This window comes from Nicotiana tabacum, chromosome 24 (genome assembly GCF_000715075.1).
Source record: "Nicotiana tabacum cultivar K326 chromosome 24, ASM71507v2, whole genome shotgun sequence".
Taxonomy (NCBI): domain Eukaryota; kingdom Viridiplantae; phylum Streptophyta; class Magnoliopsida; order Solanales; family Solanaceae; genus Nicotiana; species Nicotiana tabacum.
This window is the reverse complement of record NC_134103.1, coordinates 26,571,987-26,595,278: the sequence shown is the minus strand read 5'-3', so window position 1 is coordinate 26,595,278 and position 23,292 is coordinate 26,571,987. Positions and strand designations below refer to the sequence as shown.

The window sequence follows — 23,292 nt, the reverse complement described above, 5'->3', positions numbered from 1 at the left end:
GTTGTGGACGCAGTGCGTGTTCTCACCATTTGCGAGAGGACAAGAATAGAAGAGTTCAATCATCAATGATAGAAATAAATTGCACGACATAGTAGAATAGAAGTGAAACTTGTTCCTAAACTTCATAGCCTCTGGAAGATAAGCACAGACGTCTCCGTACCGATCCTCCAGACTCTACTAAGCTTGCTCGTGACTCGTGAGACATATGTAACCTAGTGCTCTGATACCAACTGTCACGACCCGAAATTCCAACCTTCAGACCGTGATGGCGCCTAATATTTCACTTGCTAGGCAAGCCAACGTTAGAATAATATTAACCATTTTAAAACAATTTTTAAATGTATTAATAACAAGGAAGCAAATGCGGAAGCAAAGTTTGAAATATAGTGAAATAATCCATCAAACAACGGTGTCTAAATACCATCCTAGAATTGATGTCACAAGTGCACGAGCTTCTAGAATAAATACAAATAAAGGTCTGAATAATATAACATTGTCGGGAAATAAACACACAACTAAAGTACAATAGACAAGGACTTGAGAACTGCGGACGCCATGCAGTTACACCTCAAGTCTCCTCTGATAGCTGAAATCCGAGCAAATCTATGGTACGCCGCTGGGACCAACTCCAAAATCTGCACAAGAAGTGCAGAGTAAAGTATCAGTACAACCGACCCCATATACTTGTAAGTGCTGAGCCTAACCTCGATGAAGTAGTGACGAGGCTAAGGCGGTTCACTTACATTAACCTGTACGCAATATTAGTAACAACAATAATAATAGGAATAAATCAGGTAATTCATTTATAATAATTGAAGGTAACTCAGCAGTCATAACCAATTATCATTTCTATTATTTCTGTTACAGCGTGCATCCCTCTCTCACAATATATCCATATTCAGTTCTGTTGCGGCGTGCAACCTGCTCCTTCAACATATTCATTTTAATCAAGTCTGTTGCGGTGATCCTCCAATATTAACTTTTTAACAAGTCTCTTGCGGCGTGCAACCCGATCCTCCAGTTTTGACTTTTAATAAGTCTGTTGCGGCGTGCAACCCGATCCTCCAATATTGACTTTTAATAAGTCTGTTGCGGCGTGCAACCCGATCCTCCAATATATTCATTAAAATCAATCATGTTGCGGCGTGCAACCCGCTCCTCCAACATTTTCATTTACCAATTCTTATAGAAAAAATTTTCTCAATAAATATAACAATTAATATAGAATTTCAAGACAACAAGCATACAATAATTATGGTTTAATTATGAGGCAAACAATGACAAATAGCAAATTATTATGAAAATCAGGGAGCAGATAGGCAGTTTAATATTTAATATACTAAATGTCAAATAACAATTAAGGCACATAATTCAAATAGCATGTAACAATTAATGCAGGAAATCAAGAATTTATATTTGCAAGGAATAAGAGAGAAATAATTATTATAATAATTAATTTATGATTAAAAATAATTTATAATTTTTCAAGTAAGCAAGCAAACAATTAATTTGACGACGTATAGACACTCGTCACCTCGCCTATACGTCGTTTACATACAATTCACATAACAAACAATTTAAGGGTTCTATTCCCTCAAGTCAAGGTTAACCCCGACACTTACCTCGCTTTGCAAATTCCAATCAATTATTCAACCATAACTTTTTCTTTTAAATTTGCCTCTGAAAGCTTCAAATCTATTCACAAACAATTCAATATATTCAATACTAATCATATGAATTAATTCCATATGAATTTATAATATATCCGGATAATAATTCGAAATTCATTAAAATATTCAGCAGTGGGACCCACATCTCAAATCCCGGAAAAACTCATGAAACCCGAACACCTGTTTTGATACGAGTTCAACCATACAAAATTTGTCCAATTCCGATATCAAATAGATCTTCAAATCTTAATTTTTTTTGTTTTTGGAAAGTTTTACAAAATTCCAATTTCTTCCATCTAAATCCGAAATAAATGATGAATATAGACATGGATTTGTGAAATATAATCACTTTATGATAAAGAATACTTACCCAGTTCATAGTCGTGAAAATCCCCCTTGAAATCGCCCAAATCCGAGACTTAAAACTCAAAAATGAGTAAAAATGGCTAAGACCCGATTTTATATATTCTGCCCAGCATTTTAGCATTTGTGGGCTATATTTTCGCAACTGCGGTCTCGCATTTGCGAGACAAAGCTCGTATTTGTGAAGTGGGTTGCCAGGCGAGGTTCCGCATCTGCGGACAAAAATGTCGCACCTGCGACGTCCGCTTCTGCGCGAAAGGGCCGCATCTGCGATGGAAGTCTCGCTTCTGCGAGCTCGCACCTACGGTCAAAATTCCATAGGTGCGATTACACTTGAACTCAAAATTTCAGATTTTGCTTAAGTCCAATTCTTGTTCTGATTTCAATCCGTTTCACTCTCGGGGTACTCGGGACCCCGCTCGAATATACCAACAAGTCCCGTAACATAATACGAACTTACTCGGGGTCTAAACTCAGGTCAAACAACACTGAAAATTATATTTCACACCCCGATTCGAACTTTGAGTTTTAAACTTTCAATTTGCAAATCTCGTCCCAAAACATATTAAATGAATCCGGAATGATTTTAAATTTGGCACACAAGTCATAAATGACATAACGGAGCAGTTCAAATTATCAGAATCGGATTCCGGCTCCGATATCAAAAAGTCAACCCCGTGGTGAAACTTGAAATATTTAGCCTTTAAATTGCTAGTTCCGTTAAATGGTCATAACTTGAGCTAGGGACCTCCAAATTAAATTTCGGGCATACGCCCAAGTCCCAAATCACGATACGGAGCTACCGGAACTGTCAAAATACTGATCCGGGTCTGTTTGCTAAAAATGTTGACTAAAGTCAACTCACTTGAATTTTAAAGCTCTATTTTATATTTTAATTCATTTTTCACATGAAAACTTTTCGAAAATTTTTTCGGACTACGCACGCAAGTCGAGGAATGATAAATGGTGCTTTTTGAGGTCTTAGAACATAGAATTACTTATTAAATTTAAAGATGACATTTTGGGTCATCACAAAACTGCTTTTGCGGTTCACTTGACCGCATTTGCGGCCTTTCACGCTTCTACGGCGCCCAGTCCGCTTCTGCAACGGGTCGTCCGCTTCTGTAAAGATGCCTCACCAAGCTCCCATGCGTTTCTGCGATCCAATACCCCACATCTGCGGACACGCAAGCGCGGAAAGGACCTCGCATCTGCGACCTATGCTAGCTTCCTTCTTGACCGCTTCTGTGATCCCTTTCTCGCTTCTGCGAGCTCGCATCTGCGGTTCCCAATCCACATGTGAGATTACACCAACAGTTGCAAATCTTCAGCAACTCTTCAACTTCAAACCTCGTTCCGAAAATCATCCGAAATCAACCAGAGGCCCCCGGGACCTAAACCAAACATACCAACAAGTCTTAAAACATCATACGAACTTAGTCGAACCCTCAAATCTCATCAAAGAACATCAAAAACATGAATCGCACATGGATTCAAGCCTAATGAACTTTGAATTTCTAAATTTCTACAACCGGCGCCTAAACCTATCAAATCACGTCCGATTGACCCCAATTTTCGCACACAAGTCACAAATGACACCACGAACCTACTCTAACTTTCGGAATCGAAATTTGACCCCGATATCAAAAGTTCACTCCCGGTCAAACTTTCCAAAAATTTAACTTTCGTCATTTCAAGCCTAATTCAACTACAAACCTCCAAATCACAATCCGAACACGTTCCTAAGTTCAAAATCACCTAACAGAGCTAACGGAACCATCAAAATGCAAATCCGGAGTCATTTACACATTAGTCGACATCCAGTCAACTTTTCCAACTTAAGCTTTCCATTATGAGACAGTGTCTCAATTCATTCTGAAATCTCTCCGGACCCGAACCAACTAACCCGATAAGTCATAAAGCGGAAATGCTTGACGTTGTATACTAAATACAACAAGCCCGATTCACATCATTATGCTCAATAAAAGGAATGAGGGAAGTTAAATTAAAAAATATTAAATTGGAAGATGAATCTTTTCCCCGGAGGTGGAACAACATGTTCTTCCTGACCCGATTCAACGCCAAATTTTTTTTTGTCCCTACCATAAAGTATTCATATTTCCTGAAGAAAGCATCTGCTCCTTGATCTCTAAGATATTTCATAAAACTAACAGCTATACAATACAAAAAGAGCAGTAAATAGGAGAAAATGGCTACAACTCTCGAAACGATCGGCCGAGGATTTAGAAAACACTAGTAATTTGTGAAAATTTCTTTTTTAATTATCAAAAGCAAGCCCACGGGTTACGGCTAAAGTTTTGGCTACGATCGAGGTGGAGAATAGTTTATTAGCAGATCTTATTTATGTCGTGCGTGTATTTGTGTTTGTGGGGCACGAAAACACTGGGGAAAACAAGTTGAAGGCGGGCTATTTTCGTTTCTGCTCCAACTCTACATTACCATCTTGTTTTAATTGAGAAGAACCACTTTTTCCTCTTACTTTCCTTCGAAAAATTCATATATTTGTGTCCAAAAAATACCACCGGTAGCATATTTAGAATCTTATATAAGCAGGGTCGACTTATTATTACAATTCATCTTGTAAATAAATTTGTATCTGCTATTAAGATGATTATAAACTTTATGTCATGTTTCAAAGTTCAAACAGACACTTACATTGTAGTTTCTCAAGTGGCACCGATTCGTTGAATATGTACATATTATACCGGGCAAAGATCACTTTCAGTTCGCCACCAAAATATTTTATATTCAGTAACCGTAAAAATGTAAATAATTTGTATATTTTTTGTATATAGCATATATATATATGTGTGTAAAAATATATATATATTTCGGTTATTATTTTGAGAGCAACTATACAGTATCATTTTTCCTATTACATCCAAGGAAAATATTATCCACACGTGCGCACACATAGTACATATGGCAATGCTGCGAGACATTTTGGTTAATTTACAACTATAAAACTATAAAAGTATGAGAAGTAAGGACTGCAAAAGAAAAATAGAAAGTAAAGAGGAAATGAGTTTTTATGTTCATTTATAATATTAAAATTTAAAAAATGTCCTTTTCAAATTTACAATATTGAAATTAAAAAATATCTTTTTAAAGATAGTTCTTTATGTGTAAAAGCATCTTTTGAGGAATTGACAACTGCATATTATATTTCTAGAGGGCAATAAAGTAAGGGCATACTCTGACATGTTCTTTAGAAAAAAATATACAAACAATACTAATAAAATTGTAGTTGAAAAAATCTATCCTCCTATTAATTGTGACCTGGATTTTACGCCTTTGTTTTCTATGGAATGATGTGGTTGCTGTATCAAAGGGATTTTTCAGCTCATAAAACTACCTATCAAATTTGGACCGGCTGTGGCCAATCATATCTGAATTGGACAGGTGATGAAGTTTGATTTTTTCTATTATTTGATGAAAATGACAACTATTTTAGAGTTTATTGACTTGTAGAAGGAAAAGATGTTTAAGATATGGAAGGCCAAAAGTACATATTTTGTTTTTAAAAAAGAAAAATACTTTTTTGGAACTTTTAGGTGTTTGGCCAAAATGAAAAAGTGCTTTTGGGCAGTATCAAAAGCAATTTTTTTATTTTTGTAAAGAAGCTACAAATTCTAGTTTCTTCTAACAAGCAGAAGCAGAAAATTAATTCCAAGACAAAATTATCCTTATCATAAATTTTGTTATGAAATATAGCTCAAAGTTACAATACAGAACAAGGAAAAATTAGTTAAGAGATATAGTGTGATGATCCAAAAAGGTCATCTTATATTTTAGAACTCGATTCTGCGCTCTTAAGCCTTAAAAATCTCATTTTATCCTCCTCGATTTGCGTGCATAATCCGGATATTGCCCCGGAAGTCTTATATGTTAAAAATTGATAAAAATAAGGATTTTTGCCCAAAAAGTTTAGTTGAGTTGACTTCGGTCAATATTTTTGGTAAATGGGCCCGAATCCGTATTTTGACGGTCCAGTGGGTCCGTATCGAAATATGGGACGTGGGCGTATGCCCGGAATTAAATTCGGAGGTCCCTAACTCGAGTTATGATTTTTTGATGAAAATTAAAAGTTTGAAAGTTTAATAATTTTTAAGAATTGGTTGATGTTTGGCCTTATTAATACCGGGTCCGTATTTTGGTTTCGGAGTCCGACATAGGTCCAATATCACATTTATGACTTATCTGTAAAATTTGGTGAGAAACGGAGTTGGTTTGACGTGATTCAGACGTCCGATTGTGAAAATAAGAATTTTAAAGTGTTCTTGAGAATCTCATTTGATTTGGGGATAAATTCGTAGTTATAGGTGTTATTTCTGCGATTTGATCGCGCGAGCAAGTTCGTATGATGTTTTTAGACTTTTGTGCATATTTGGGTTGGAGCCCCGAGGGCTCGGGTGAGTTTCGGATAGGCTACGGGATGTGTGGACTTAGAAAATCTGGTATTTTTGCTGCAGCAGCTGTTCTGGTATGTTCTTCTTCGCGTTCGCGAAGGTACTCTCGCGAACGCGAAGGATAAGCTGGTCAGGGTGAGTTTTTACTCTTCGCAAATGCGAAGGCTTGGTCGCGAACGCGAAGCGATGTGAACTTTACCCTTCGCGAATGCGAAGCGATGGGGGCTTTACCCTTCGCGAACTCGACCAGCTCATCGTGAACGCGTAGTGTTAGGGACCTGGGGAGGGGTCAGTCACTCTTCATTGCGAACACGAGCAGGGACTCGCGAACGCGAAGGCCAGGTGGCGTAACCTTAGCGAACGTGATAGTGGTCTCGCGAACGCGTAAGCTTGGCAAGCTCTGCTCTTCGCGAACGCGACAGTGGCTTCGCGAATGCGATAAATATTGTCGCCCAGTTCATAAAACAGTCCCAAAACGGGACTTAAGCCATTTCTTCAACTTCTTAAAAACCAAACGGGCTAAAGGTGATTTTCAAGAGATATTTTCTTCCCCAAAGTATTGGTAAGTGATTTTAAACCATTTTCTTTCAATTACCCATTACATTTCATGAATTTTCAACCTAAAATCTAGAGTTCTCATGGTAGAATTTGGGGTTTTGGGTAGAAACTAGAGATTTCGAAATTTGGAGATTTAGACCTCAATTTGAGGTCGGATTCCAAAATCAATTATATATCCGGGCTCGGGGGTGAATAGTTAAATGGATTTTGGTCCGAACCTCGGGTTTTGACCAAGCGGGCCCGGGGTCGATATTTGATTTTTTGGAAAAAGTTTGGGAAAATCTAAATTTATGCAATGTAACTGATTCCTTTAGCAATATTTGATATTATTGAGTTATTTTTGAATAGATACGAGTGGTTTGGAGGTGGATTCTAGAGGAAAAGCTGTGATTGAGTATTGAGTGGCCTTCGAAGCGAGGCAAGTGTCGTTGTTAACCCTGACTTGAGGGAATTAAGAACATCAGACTATTTGCTATATGAAATTCATGTGAGCGACGTATATGTGAGGTGACGAGCACTTATGCGCTGCCAATATACCTATTCTCCATGTTTCTCTTATTTTCTCATATTGTCTCTTTTTCCCATGTCTAATTGCTACGTGTTTAGATTAGTATTGTTAAGTTGATTGTGTCTTATCATGTTTAAGGATCTTCTGGTGATAATTGAATATTGACTCCGAAGTTAATGTTGATATTGTGGAACCAAATGTTGAAGTAAGGCTTGTATTTGTTATTTTATCTCCATGTTGTTAATTGCCCATTGTATTATGGTAATGGAGAGTGTTAATGCACGAAGGGTGATGCCGTGCAATATTGTAAGTGTTAATGCACGAAGGGTGATGTCGTGCCATATTGTGAGTGTTAATGCACAAAGGGTGATGCCGTGTAATATTGTGAGTGTTAATGCACGAAGGGTGATGCCTTGCCATATTGTGAGTGTTAATGCACTAAGGGTGATGTCGTGCCGTTTTTATTGATTTTTATGGTGAGATTGAGAGTAAAAGCACAAAGGATGATGCCGTGCAATTTGTTTTCCTTTACTGTATTCGTTGTTCCTGTTAATTCATAGCATATTGGTTGTTTCAGTCATTATTCTGTTGTAGTTCTTTATCTCGTACTTCCCTCAGCATATTCATCCTCCCGATATTACCTGTCTAGTTTTTCATTGTTGTTACTTGTATATACACTGTTAAATTGTACAAGTTGATTTGTAAGTGCCTTGTCTTAGCCTCGTCACTACTTCGTCGAGGTTAGGCACGACACTTACCAGTACATGGGGTCGGTTGTACTGATACTGTACTCTGCACTTTCTGTGCAAATTTTGGTACCGGACCGAGTTGACCTGAGTTTAGCTGCTGGCTTGATCCGTTTGGAGACCCAAGGTAGTCTTGTTGGCGTCCGCAGGCCCTGGCATCCCCTTCTATGCATTTCCTTTACTGTTTTATTTGTATCGAAAACAATTGTATTTTCTTCAGACATTTACTTGTAGTGAAATCTTAGAAGTTCGTGAATTATGACTCCAGATCCGGGTGGTAGTAATTAATGCAGATTATTGTTATATTATTTCACACTCATTATATATTTCATCTTAGCTAAATTGTTGTTATTTACTGAATGGAATAAGGATTGGTTTAATGATTCTATAATGTTGGCTTGACTAGCAAGTGAAATGTTAGACGCCATCACGGTCCCGACGGTGGAAACTCCGTGTCGTGACATATAATGAGAAAGAGAGGAGAGATTCTTATTTCTTCATCAATTGTGTATATTTTTCTATCTATTACAAGGCCTTTATATAGGCATGAAAAGTGAAGAAAAATATGTCATTGAATATGTCATTAAGCATAAAAATATGTCATTGAATATGTCATTAAACATTTGAGAAGATCATGGAAGAAGAGTAGACATCCATCATGATTTGATTTTTTTTATAACACTCCCCCTTGGATGTCCATAGATAATGTGCCTCGTTAAAACCTTATTAGGAAAAAACCCTATGGGAAAAAATTCTAGTGAAGGAAAAAGAGTACACATGTTTAGAAATACGCCTTTTGGTTGCCTCGTTAAAAACCTTGCAAGGAAAACCCAGTGGGACAAAACCTTATAAGGGAAAAAGAGTACAACTCGTATTAACTCCCCCTGATGAAAGCATCAATTCACATTCTTGATCTTTCACATCCCAATCTTGTACACTAGTTTCTTAAAGGTTGACGTCGATAGAAATTTGGTGAACAAATCAGCCATATTATCACTTGAACGGATCTGTTGTAACATTGATATCACCATTCTTTTGAAGATTATGTGTGAAAAATAACTTTGGTGAAATGTGCTTTGTCCTATCCTCTTTTATGAATCCTCCATTCAACTGGGCTATGCATGCTGTATTGTCTTCATACAAAATTGTGGGTAATTTGTCACACTTCAAACCATATTTGTCTCGAATAAGGTATATTATAGACCTCAACCATACACATTCTCGACTTGATTCATGAATAGCAATTATCTCAACATGATTAGATGAAGTAGCCACGATTGATTGCTTAGTCGATCGCCAAGATATGACAGTGCCTCCATATATAAACACATAGCATGTTTGAGATCGAGCCTTGTGTGGCAGATAAATACCCAGCATCAGCATAACCAACAAGATCGGGACTGCAATCATTGCCATAAAATAATTCCATATCGGTAGTCCTTTTATATACCGCAATATGTGTTTGATTCCATTCCAATGTTTCCTTGTAGGATCAGAGTTATATCTTGTTAAGACATTAACTGAAAAAGTTATGTGAGACCTTGTAATGTTAGAAAGATACATTAGTGCACCAATTGTACTAAGATATGGTACTTCGAGACCAAGAAGCTCTTCATTATTTTCATGAGGTCGAAATGGATCTTTATTTATATCGAGTGATCTCACAACCATCGGGGGTACTAAATGGATGTGCTTTATACATATAGAATCTCTTTAAAATCTTTTTAGTGTATGCTGATTGATGGACAAAAATTCTATCTTTCATATACTCAATTTGTAGACCAAAATAAAATTTTGTCTTTCCAAGATCTTTCATTAAATTCTTTTTTTAAATAGTCTACTGCTTTAGGAAGCTTCCTAGGAGTTCCAATGATATTTAAATCATTAGCATACACAACGATTATAAAAAATTTAGATCCATATCTTTTTATAAAGACACAAGGACAAATTGAATCATTCTTGTATCCTTCTTTCAACAGGTACTCACTCGAGCGATTATACCACATGTGCCCTGATTGTTTTAATCTGTATAAGGATTTTTGAAGCCTTATTTAATAAATTTCTTGAAAACCTTAATATACTTCAGAATAATTTAAATCCTTCAATGATTTTCATTATATGCATATCACGTTTTTCTTGTATTGCCAGATTAAAACCTGAAATGACGACATCCACCACAGGAAAACATGTCTCTATATAATCAATGCTAGGATATTTACAAATCTTCTTGTGATACAAGTCGTCTTTATGTCTATCGACTTGACCTTTTTTTCGCACAAGAACACATTTATATCTCCACTGGATTTATACTTTCAGGTGTTGGGACTATCCGTCCAACTTCATATTTTTCAGATGAAATCAATTTTCGTTGCGTATTTTTCATTGGCCAATTATTTATCTGTCCAAATTTAATGACAGATTTGAGCTCAAGATCTCCGTCAATATTAATAATATTGAGTGCTACATTATATTAAGAATATCCTCAATAATTTTTTTTTATCGGTTCTACTATTATCCAATAAAGACATAACTTATTGAGATATCTTTATCTTATTATTTTCAGGTACCTGAGCCTCCCCCATGAGGTCTTATGAAGTGTTATGTCGTGGTGCTCTTCTAGAGCACTTGTCTCCTTATTATGACCATCTTGAACATTTTCTCATCTCGGAGTTTTATCTTTGGAACCGATTAGTCTGTTATGTGTCATGCATGCCATAAACCTTATTCATTATGAACTTTATTTTATTTGGAGCATTAGCAGTTGGATATGACATTTAGCTTTGGGTCAGCAAATACGCCTGGCAATATTTTGCAAATGAATTATCACTTGAACTTCAAGTTCACATTTTGTCGTACGAGGATCTAGATGTACTCATAATAATTCATTACATGCATTACTTTTTCAGCTTTCCATTTTCTCCCCCTATTGTTGGGATCACCAACACATATCCCTAGCCTTATTTTGGGAATCCATCTTTGTACATTGTGGTGGGACAATTAAATCATATAGCATATTCATATTTCTAGATGAAAATTATTTGGTTCCTGATCCTGAACTGATTGTGATAGGGAGATTAACTTGGCTAAATATGTATAAGTGCTGTTATATATTAAATAATACATCACATACCAAATTTTATTTTGACAGTTTTGTTCTCATAACCAATGGTTTAGATATAATTGGAGGCATACAATTTCTGAACCAACTTGGATTTAAACTAGTATTATCAAGATAAATCATCATAATTTATATTCTGGAACTGTACTCTAATAATTTGAGCAATCAATCTTGCAAAAACCAAACTGCAAGTTGATAACAAATGCACACGTGACCATAGAATAGATGCATCTATTAAAATCATATAATAGTAAACGGTCCATATGGCAGGTGACTGGGCCCATATATTTATCACTTTTTATTTATTCCAGAAATCAAGGGATTCAATCCTAACCTTAACTGGTATATCATGAGAATAAGCAACACAAGAGAATTCTTGAAGAATCTTCTATTTCTTCAATATATGCCAATGTAATTTTAAATTAATTTTTCGTATCATAATTGAACCGGGATGGTCTACCAGTCATGCCAACTAATATTTATTTCAGTAAACCTCTAATTTACTTGTGACATGTGATTCCATCATCATGCTTATATTTGTATAGTACAAATAGAAAGAAAATCGGGTAATCTTTCAGATTTACCCGTTATGATTATAGAAATATGAAGATATTCAATATTCATTTTATTTATAGTCTCAATATGCCAACCACTTTGACTTATACATTTGAAACTCAAAAAGTTTCTTTTGAGACTTTACAATATCAATATCGTGTATAATTTTATTCATCCGGGTAGTAACAAAATAATTTTTTTCGGAGCTCTTAATAACTTTTGCGCTACAAGATCTTTTGTCACACCATTCATATGGTAAATATCTCCTTCACGGAGAAAATTATATCATAATAAATTATCATTGTCTAAATCATCATAAGCAAAATCATTTCTTGCTTTAATTTTGTCTTTAATAACCTTTTATAAGGCACACCAAAATATCTTTTTGTGTATCACATGTACGCAACAACCAATGACATATTCATGTAACCACACAATAATATTTATTCTCTTTATTTCACTCAAACCTCCCTTAGAGATGAGTTGTGTGGTATTCATCTAATCATGCATTGCATGTCTTTATTCATTACTTTTATCATATATTGTAACATTCATCTTTAAGAATGGATCCGCATTCTCAATGCTTATCACAAGTCATATTCTCTTCAAGGAATGGATCATAATCAGCGGCGTGCTTTATTATTTTTCATATCAATTTGACAGTAAACATTGCCTTCACATTTTGAAGGACTATTTTGAGAACCCTTATTGTTCTCCTTTTATAATCATAGTGATGATTATTATTATTTTGATCTTTGAAACGCCCACGTTCATTATTCAACCACTTGTCTTCATTTAGACTTATTATGCGCCGCTACCACATTCACTTCAAGAATGGAGCAAATTAGGTGGGGCAATATTCATGTTTTTTCATGAAAAATATATTATTTTTATTTAGTCATCATTATATCATCAATATGGTATAGTGGGACTCAAACCCAATATCTTACCAATATAAAGGCATGTTAGGCCATAATGAATTAGGACTCAAACCCAACTCTTATCATCATGGAGCATCAAAACTTGATCCTATGTCTTACCCTCGTGGTGCATTGCGACTTGAACTTATTGAAGTTGATATCATTAATAGCAAAGGACAAAAACAATTTCAAATGCGAAGAAAATGCTTACCTCTTGAGTTAAACTCTTCACAATGTCATTTGGATATAATTCTCAACAATAGACTTTCGTTTACTCAAATCAGTTAAGTAATTAGTGTCAAATAGATATATGAAAATATAAAATAATATTGAAAATTCACATGTGGTCTTTACTGCAATAAGCTTACTTCAAGATGAAAGTGATATGACCAGAACATTAAGAAAAAATTATGTATCAAACAGAATAATACTACTACTAGTTACCATGCACTTTTGTAGAAACTAAGTATTATGCTCTCTAGAAAATTAAAAGTATATAGCAGAACCTTTAAGTCAATCAGGGAATCAAAAAAATAGTGGACAAATCTCTCTCTACTATCTACTACTATATGCTTTCCATATAGAAATGATTCGACATGTTAATTTGATAAGAACTATCATCAATGAAAAATTTGGTGTAGTACATACTTCTTGTACTAATATTTTATCTTATCAAAATAAAATAGTTACGAATATTATTATTATTATTATATTATATTATATTTGACAGTAAACTAATATATAATCATTATACCAAGCATACATAATAAAGTATAATTTTAATTTTGTAGATTATTTAGTATACTGCATGCCACCTATTATTTAGTTCATGAAAATTTAACAAGGTGACATCCTTAGCAGCCACATATATACTAATTTTCTAATAATCACACAATTGCTTATTCTAAATAGTGGTACAAACTTATCTCGTTTAAATCTTAGACTTGTTGTTGTAGCAGAAAGACGTGCCTGTAATACTACATACCTTTCTGAATAAAATCTGGATAATTTTGACAATAGGTCATCGAGATATACCTTACCAGAAGTGGAATTCAACCTTGAGGTTAGAGAATTCGTGCTGATAACGTGTTATGAAATATAGCTCAAAGTAACAATATAGAACAAGGAAAAACTAGCTAAGAGATATAGAGAGAAAGAGATGAGAGATTCTTATTTCTTCAATTGTGTGTATTTTCCTATTTATATTTTTAAAATTATATCTCATTAGTTTAAGCTTGTCCCTTTCCTTTTTTGTTTTTATCATTATTTTCTTCTATTTTTATTTCCTACGAATTCCTTTAAAAATTCGAGGCAAATGTTCTACTATTATGGAGGCTTTGAGTCATATAATTAAAGATGAAATTATTGAGAAATGTTATAATGTATGAGAAATTACTTCGTTTATTATTTCATGGTAATATTTTGGTAAATAGTGATTTATGGAGTAAATTTTTTATTTATATTGAATTATGTATTTTGATAATTTAAAATTTTAAATCATGTAACAATAAGTAATTATACCAGATTCTCAATATTGCTAATATATATATATATATATATATATATATATATATATATATATATATATATATATATATATATATATATATATATTTTATATTTTAATTAAATAAAAATAATTTAAATTCTTTTATAATAAATATTTAAATATATTTTTCTTTTTTAAATAATTATAGACTGAACCTTGATATTATCCTTTTTTATAATTTGACGCTCAAAAGTAGAAAAATTGGCCAAATACAATATACTTATCAAATAGTGCAAAAAGTACATTTCAAATAAATTGGCCAAACACTAACTATTATTCTTCAAAAGTACATTTCTGAAAAGTACTAATGACATAATTTACTTTTCAAAATAAGTCGTTTTTGACATTTGACCAAACATGCTCGAAATGTGAAATTATAATGATTTAATTTACTACATACTTTTGTCATTACAATTATGTACACAAAAAGGTTTCAGTTTCACAATAAGTCACCTCATTCTCCTCTTCAATTTGTAGTTCCTATCCCGTGTCTTCTCCTCCATTATTCAAGGATCTACCTTGACCTTTCCTTTAAGAGAGAGACAGAGGAGAAAGTAAAAGAAAAAAGAAAGGAAAAAATAAGAAGAAAATAATGTCTGCATTCTCATTTAAGTTGGTAACAGACATAGAAGAAAAAATAAGTTGGTTGGCTGCCTTAATTTTTATTTTATTGGTGAGAGTTCAATTCTCCGCCTTATATCATGTAATCTTGTATTTTTTATAAAGAAAAAAAATATATATGATAAAGCCTGAATAAATTTACAGAATTTATATTAAATATATCACACGGACTAAATAAATACTTTTTATTCAAATGTGTAGAAATAATATTAAAGAATTTGATAAATCGCCTCTTGTTGTCAAGTCCAGAATTACTCCCATAATTCTAATTAATATTATTTTTTCTATTTCTTGTCATATTTAGTATACTTTTATTTCTATTCCTTTTATAACTTAAAATTTTCGAAATGTAATTTTAATTTGATATTTATCTATCAAACTAAAACCACCTTATCAAGAATAAAGCAAGACAGACATTTTTAGGAAACACTTTTTAGAAAATAATGAATACTTCAAAGTAAAAAAAAAATAAAAAATAAAGAGAAAAAAGAGTATTACCCGAGAGAGTCAACGGTCTACAAGATTGTACCACTCACACGATGAAGAGAATTGAGATCCGACGGTGTAGAAAACCCAACTAATAAACTAAGGCTAATTCGGTTCGTATAAAATAATTTCCCCGACAGAAAAACAACTTGATAAACACGATTCAATTAAAAGAGCTTATAAAAACAAAGAACACCATTTTCCCCCACGCATTTTTATTTTCTCTACAAGTTTCTCTCTTTCGTTGCTAGAACTCATAAGCAGAAAAAATGGTGAAGGGTCCAGGTCTTTATTCCGACATCGGCAAGAAAGCCAGAGGTCAGTTTTCCATCCCTTAATTTTTTTAATAATGGGTATTGTAAAATTGGATTGAAATGTATTAATATGTTCATTTGTTTGTGTTATATAGATCTTTTATACAGGGATTATGTCAGTGACCATAAGTTTACCGTTACTACTTACACTTCAAACGGAGTGGTTAGTATATCTTTTTCTACAGCTTTACATGTTTTTTGTTGTATTTTTGCATTTGGGTTCATAGTTGTGGGCCAGTATTCTTGATTTTTGTTATTTTATTTTGTTCCTTAAGTTGCATTTTTTAATTATTGGAATTTCGCTATTCAGTTTAGATGGAAATCTACTGTTTGATTTTTTTTCCTGCTTAATATGCCGTGGAAAATCTGGTGAAGATTATTGTGAGATTTAACCCAAGGTGTGGCTTAGCGGTTAATGAAGTGGGTAAAAATTATGGGTGACCATGGTTCAAATTACAACATCAAATAAAGCTAGGTGATTTGTTTTTATTTGACTAAGCTTTGACGGATAAAGTTAGTTGGTACTTAGGCTGATAGGAGGTAGTAGATACCTAGCCATGGTGCGCGCAAGCAGACCAACTAAGATTATATTGTGGGTTGAGAAGTGAATCTTGTGAGTGAGCCTCCTTGCTAGATAATGGAAAGTGGGAAATTCTTCTTTTTCTTTTGATAATAGTGGTGACTAGGCCAACTTGCGCACATTTCGGCTAGTCCATCGGGGTACCTGCTATCTCCCACCACCATAAGTACCAGGTGACATTGTGCACTAAGACATAGACATACGAGAAGAAATCACTCACCTTTTTTGCCTTAGTACTCTGGTCTCCATATGGTTGATTTGAGCTTCATCAACCACCAGGTCACACGCTTAGGTGCAAAAAGTAATTTTTTCCTCATTTTTTTTGTTTGGTAATAAAACTAAGAAGAAGTTGAGGACAGAGAAAAAAAGGTAACCAGTTATGTAGCCAAGAGTTTGGGCAATATGGCGGTTAATGAGGAAATAAGCACTACTCATTTGGAAAGAAGAAATGGGTTCTTATTTAATTGCATATTTGTATTACTGTCTACTGTTCCTCTTTCTCAAATTGAAAAGAACTTTAGAACTTTCTCTTTCTTTGGCTGCATGCAGCTTGGTTTCCGAAGTTAATTGTAAAACTGCAATTCTGGTTATCATGTGCATTCCTTTATGTTTAATATTATTTTTCTTGCAGAGTAACATGATTTGGAAGTTTTTAATGCCTTGTTCTGTCGTCATATTAACATTAAATAATCTGAAGTGAAATCCTTGTAGCTGAAAGTTAGGGATGATGGTAATCATCTTTATTTTGTAGGAGTTATTTTCTCCTTATAATCTCAAACTGCATTATGCATATCTTAGAATAGTTTCTTTGCTGTTGCCTGATGCGTATATTGGTTGCATTGCTTTGTTTAACAATGGATTACTGTTTCTTGATACTGCTCCAGTGGGTCTGTAAGTAAATGTATTGCTGTTCTGTCTCACTTTTCAGGCCATTACTTCATCTGGTGTGAAGAAAGGCGAGTTCCTTTTAGCTGATGTAAACACTCAGCTGAAGAACAAAAACTTCACCACTGATGTAAAAGTGGACACCAATTCGAATGTAAGTTTTGCTTCAATTTCTTTTGTTTGTTTCCTCTTCATTTTCTTTAGAGTTTCAAACATCATGACAAAATGGAAAATTTTTGGAGATTTGTTTTTCTGTTATTGGATGATTTAATGCTTCAAGAAATTTGGAATTTACAGTTTATTTCTCTTTGCTCTTAGGGGTCATTTGGTAGGGTGCATAAGAATAATGTTGAATAGGGTGTATTAGTAATGATGGTATTAGTTATGCCGACATATTTCTTATCCATCGTTTGGTTTGATGTATTTAAGCATTGCACAATTTTTAAAAGAATTGTTTGTTTATAAAAATATCCTCATAACCAGTCCATCACTTTATCTTTTTAAAAGAAACATATGTTGAGGAATGTTTTTATATGAAAAAGGTTTAAAACAAATTATTTGATTTGTCTACCTATATTGTAGTATAGAACTAAATATTTATTTATAAAAAAGAAAATATGCTAAGTATTTATTTATCTACTAGGGATATAATTTTATTTCCCACTTTCTTGGATTATTAGGCAAAGAAAGTTTGAATTAAAAAAATAAAAGGAAAATGAGTTGATTACAAGAGCATTCCAGTACGTAGTAGTAAAGTACAGATTTATAAATTTACAATGAATAAATTGGCGGAGTATGAATATAAATAGCGGGAGAAATTTCAGTATCAAACTTTACATCAAACTTGCATTAGTATAATAACATATTTTAATCAAGCATAAATTTTGAGGGGCAATTTTGTCTTTAACTAAGCTAATACATGCATTAAAACCCATTGCATCGTTAATACCATGGTTTCCTATGCATTAGTTATGAATAGGATAATACCAAATAAGGTGTATAACTAATGCTTGCATAACTAATGCATAGGTTTAAAAAGTGTACCAAACAAGTTATTATTAATACACAAAGCTAATGCATGTATTATTTTATCTAATACATCCTACCAAACGACCCCTTATTGGGATTGTTTCATATTCTGGTTTTAAATTACAACAGATATCTAATGCTTTGTCCAGCAATTATAGCTGTAAGTTGAAATGTTATGACAGCCGGTGTATCAATGTCTATCATACATAGTTTCTGTGCGTTTCTCTTTCGTCAGACAGTTGAAGAAGTTCCATCCATCAGTGTTGTGTTATGTCGTCCGCTCGAACTTTGTCCATTCTCTTCCTGCACTCTCTGATTCTATCAACAAATCATGTCTTCTATGTTAGCTTATAATGTTTAGTAGTCTTGGTTACAGTGATGCTCCTGTGTGATGTGATTGGATAAGCTACTTGAGACTGACTGACTCTCTCTCTCTCTCTCTCAAAAGTGGAGGACAAGGCTTAAGAATATAACAGATATATAGTTATTACATGCATTATCCTTTAATAAAAGGACTTACCTTTTAGATTTATTAAGATAAAGATTTTTGTTTTCTGTAGCTATAAGAAGATCGAGAAATCATTGACTTTTAGCAAAAAATATGCATGGATTTTATGTCTGTAATGGAACTTTATTTTGTGGATGCCCACTCTGTTCATTTTGGTAATGGTGGATTAATCTATTTTTAGACTGATTTTTATGTATATTTTAAATTCGAAAAGGCTAGATATATGATGGCAAATTTGATAATCAAAACGAATGAGTTTGACAGCAAGGTCAAATCATGATTGCTTAATTGAGTAGAAGAGTTTTTAGTTATCTAGCTTGCTGCTCCACACCCCCCCTTCCCCAAGGAAAAAGTGATTTTTGTGCTCTTTCTTCTTTTTTGGTTTTTGAAGTTCCAGAGGTTGTTCCTTGTTAGGGTATTAAAGCTAAGTTTGACTTTATTTCCGTTCGAGCTGGGACTGTAGTGCTCTTGACCATTAATTTGATTTTAATAACACAGGTCTACACTACCATTACTGTTGATGAACCTGCACCTGGACTGAAGACGATCTTCAGCTTTGTTGTTCCAGATCAGAAATCTGGAAAGGTATTTGGTTCTTCTTTCATCGCATGAATATTTTTCGGAATTTCTTTATTTCTTACTAAACGAATCATATTGCTTACAGGTAGAGCTCCAGTACTTGCATGAGTATGCCGGAATCAGTACTAGCATTGGACTTGCAGCAAGTCCTTTAGTCAACTTCTCTGGTGTTGCCGGCAACAATAAGATTGCATTGGGCACTGATCTTTCATTTGATACCTCGTCAGGCAATTTCACGAAATGCAATGCCGGTTTGAGTTTCACCACTTCCGATTTGATCGCGTCCTTAGCATTGTAAGTACTCAAGTGGGTTCTTTTTGGACATTAAATATGTTTGGTTTCTCATTGATTTAAATTGTCTTCTAGCCCTACTTTTGTGTTGGTTGTCATAAAATGCTATACTTTTCTGTTAGTTTTCTGGTTTTGTGCCACAAGGAAAACACTGGTTTTGGATTCATATTGTTTTATTAAGGCGGAAGACTAATTCATCCACTGATGAGTTGCTCTTTTGAAAAGAAATGACTACTGTAATGTAATTCTACGAAATCATGACTTGGGGTTTACATGTCTCTTGACTGTTCCTCTCTGTGCTTATCCAATGCCATATTATGGTCAATCAATCATTGTTTCTGGACTGATAAGATGAAATCAATTATCAGGAATGACAAGGCTGATACGCTCACTGCATCCTACTACCACACCGTGAATCCGTTGACCAATACAGCTGTTGGTGCAGAGTTGACTCACAGCTTCTCAAGCAACGAGAACACTATGACCATCGGAACACATCATTCCTTGGACCCACTGACCACAGTGAAGGCTCGGGTTAACAGCTATGGTAAGGCAAGTGCTCTCATTCAGCATGAGTGGCGTCCAAAATCCCTCTTTACAATCTCTGGCGAAGTGGACACCAGGGCAATTGAAAAGAGCGCCAAGGTTGGATTGGCTGTAGCGCTCAAACAATGAGCTGGTTACTACCTTATACAGGAAAGTAAATGCGGCTGGTTTCTTTTGTCTTAGCCCGAATCAACAAATTAGGTAGAATTTTTTTAGCACATAATCCTTCTCACTAGGTGGACAATGATCTTATGAGTGTTACTGATATCCTATACGTTTTCTGGGCTGTAAAGAATAATCTTTAGCTGGTGGTGCAAAGTGCAAACCAGTATGATTTTCTGCTTTGACCTATCCAAAAGGTTAATTGTGTTTATTTGATTAATTTGTCTTTCTTGTTATATTGTGAGCTTGTGTAAGTTATCTGCCCGAGTCTTGGTGAGCAAATTTATTGATGCAGGTTATTGTTGCCTGTAGCAGTAGACTAGTTAAGGTGCGTGCAAGTTGTTCCGTGTATACCGATATCCTTCAGCAGCGGAAACCTTGATCTTATGGTGCTAATTTCCTTCTTAAAATGTCTCATTTTTATGTCTTTTTTCCTTTATAATCGTATCAAAAGTGTGTCATGAAAACCTGTATTTCCACGGATAGATGTGAGAGTTACGGAGAACTTCAATCTTATGAATCTTAATTTGTCTATAAAGAACAAATTAGTGTTGAAATGAAATAGACCGAGACAGAGGAAGGTATAAAATATTTGATACTTCCCTTCATTCCAATTTGTTGGCATAGTTTCTTATTAGTTCGTTTTAAAAAGATTAATATTTTATTATATTTGAAAATAATGTATTTTTAAACTTTTCATTTTATTTTTAATAACACGTTTTGTTGTTATGCAAATATTATGGTATGTTCAAGATCATTAGTTTCAAAAGTTTTAAGTTACACAAATGTTTTGACATGTTTCAATTATCAAACCAAACCAATGGTGTCGGGTTTTTAAATATTTATATGTATAAAATATTTTTAAAAATTATATAAATGTACTATCGGGTTGGTTTGGTTTCGGTTTGATATTTTTAGTTAAAACCAAATCAAGTCAATTATGGTCGGGTTTTATTTTCCAATACCAAATCACATTGATTTTTTTTTTCCGGTTTTACTCGAATTATCGGTTTGGTACGGTTTATCGGTTTTCTTTGTACACCCCTATTTAAGACCATAAACAATTTTTTTTTTATACTTTGTGCTGAGTTGACCTGAATAAACAAACTGATAAGGAAAGAGTAATTGTTTTCTACTAATCTGGGATTGGTGAGTTTAGTTGATTGATTGAAATGTCAGGATAACTTGTTCCACGGTGGTATATGTCTCTTTTTGTTCTTCTAATAAATTTTTGTTATTTTAATACAATTTAGTAGGAAAGTAGCTCCATACAAAATTAAGCCAATGATTTGTCTTTTTATTGAGGCTGTGTGTAAAAGAAAGAAACCAATCAACCTTTCTGGAAAATACTCTACAGCGAAAGTATTTCTGAAACCACTTCTCGGCAGTTGTAGAAACAATGGTGAGGCGGGTTTTTCGAACAAATACTTTTTCTTAGTTTCATGAATGCTATTAAATATACTAGGTAAAATAAATACTTCAATTTTCGCCTTATCCAAACCAAAGTCTAAGCAGGTTTTCTCCAAATTGATATGTCTGATGCGCTTGCCTATACTTCCTATAAAGCTGAGTAGTTTTACTATTTGGTCTTGTGGAGTATGATTTTTAAGGAGATTTAATTGGAAAACTCGTTGATCATAGTGTAAGAGAATCTCAATTTGTCAAGCATTATCAGTTTTAAATCACATTTTAAGAATATTTTTTTCTTCTTTTTAAAATACAACAGTAGCACTAGAGCTCTCATAATTGATCTCATTTATTGACTTTCACAATTCATTTTTGCCCCTGATTTTTGTCTCATGATAATTTCTTTATTTTTCTCTCTTTTCCTTTTTGGGCAATTTTCTAATTTCACAATTATTATCACAACATCGATATATCAGATAAATCCAGAATCCAGACTATGCTAATACTCTATGTTTAAGTTTAAATACTAGGTATTCAGGTGGACAAATTTAGTAAAAGTTGAACAAATTGTAAAAAAAAATTCTTTTGTTTAGGCATCGTCTCCTCTCAGCTGCCTTTGTTGTGGTATTTGGAGCTAGTTTGACTTTTGATTTATTTTTTGATAAGATACCTGGTTTGAGTTATTGTAACTAGTCCTAGTTGAAAATGGGTTTCCATACATGTATTTTTAAGTTGTAAATGAATAACAACAATAATAATGCTAAAAAGAAAAGGAAATGTATGGATTCAATGAAATCTTTTAACGCCAAGATTACTTTTTATTTTATTTTATTATGAATGAAAAATAAATAGATTAAACAAGTACAACTAAAAGCTGATGATACAAACAACTTCTCCACCGTTGTAATGGCTAAGGGAAACAATGGTTAGACAAAAGATTACTACAAAGATCAAAAGTTTTCTCAAACTGTGGATATGTGATTTACAAAAGCGAAAATTCAACAATCATAAAGCAGTAAGTTTTTTGGAAGATGGACTTACTACTGAAAAATTATTTCAACGAATTTTCTTAAACCTTTCTTCTACAATTGCCCTCGCTACTGAACGTGCTGCTGAATATGCAGTTGCTACGTGTGTTGTTGAACGTGCAATTATTGCACGTTTGAAAAATACAAAATTTAAAAAGCTAAGATAAAAATACTGAAAAAACAAATATTGATAGAAAAAAATAATAAAGATAAAAATATGGGTAAAAGTTTTTTCAATACACGACCATATACAACAAAAATCCAACCGTCTTTGGACTTCTCTATTAGGTGGTCACTTCCTTTGATGAGGGAAGGACTCTTTTGGCCAAAGTCAACGCCATGATTACTTGCCTCCGTTTCGATTTAGATGAGATACTTTGACTCGTCACGAAATTTAAGTAAAAAAAAGACTTTTAAAACTTGTGGTCTTAAAAGCTTA

The 23,292-nt window shown here is 33.8% G+C and overlaps 1 protein-coding gene across 1 annotated transcript; it reads left to right on the top strand.

Annotated features, from left to right (window-relative positions):
* The first annotated feature begins 15,681 nt into the window (after positions 1 to 15,681).
* Positions 15,682 to 20,629, top strand: LOC107789620 (mitochondrial outer membrane protein porin of 36 kDa). Its single transcript, XM_016611471.2, has 6 exons — positions 15,682 to 15,842; positions 15,934 to 16,001; positions 17,347 to 17,457; positions 19,339 to 19,425; positions 19,505 to 19,713; positions 20,079 to 20,629. Exons 1-6 carry the CDS (start codon positions 15,794 to 15,796, stop codon positions 20,383 to 20,385), a joined length of 831 nt encoding a protein of 276 aa, XP_016466957.2. The 5' UTR covers positions 15,682 to 15,793; the 3' UTR covers positions 20,386 to 20,629.
* Positions 20,630 to 23,292: the final 2,663 nt, after the last annotated feature.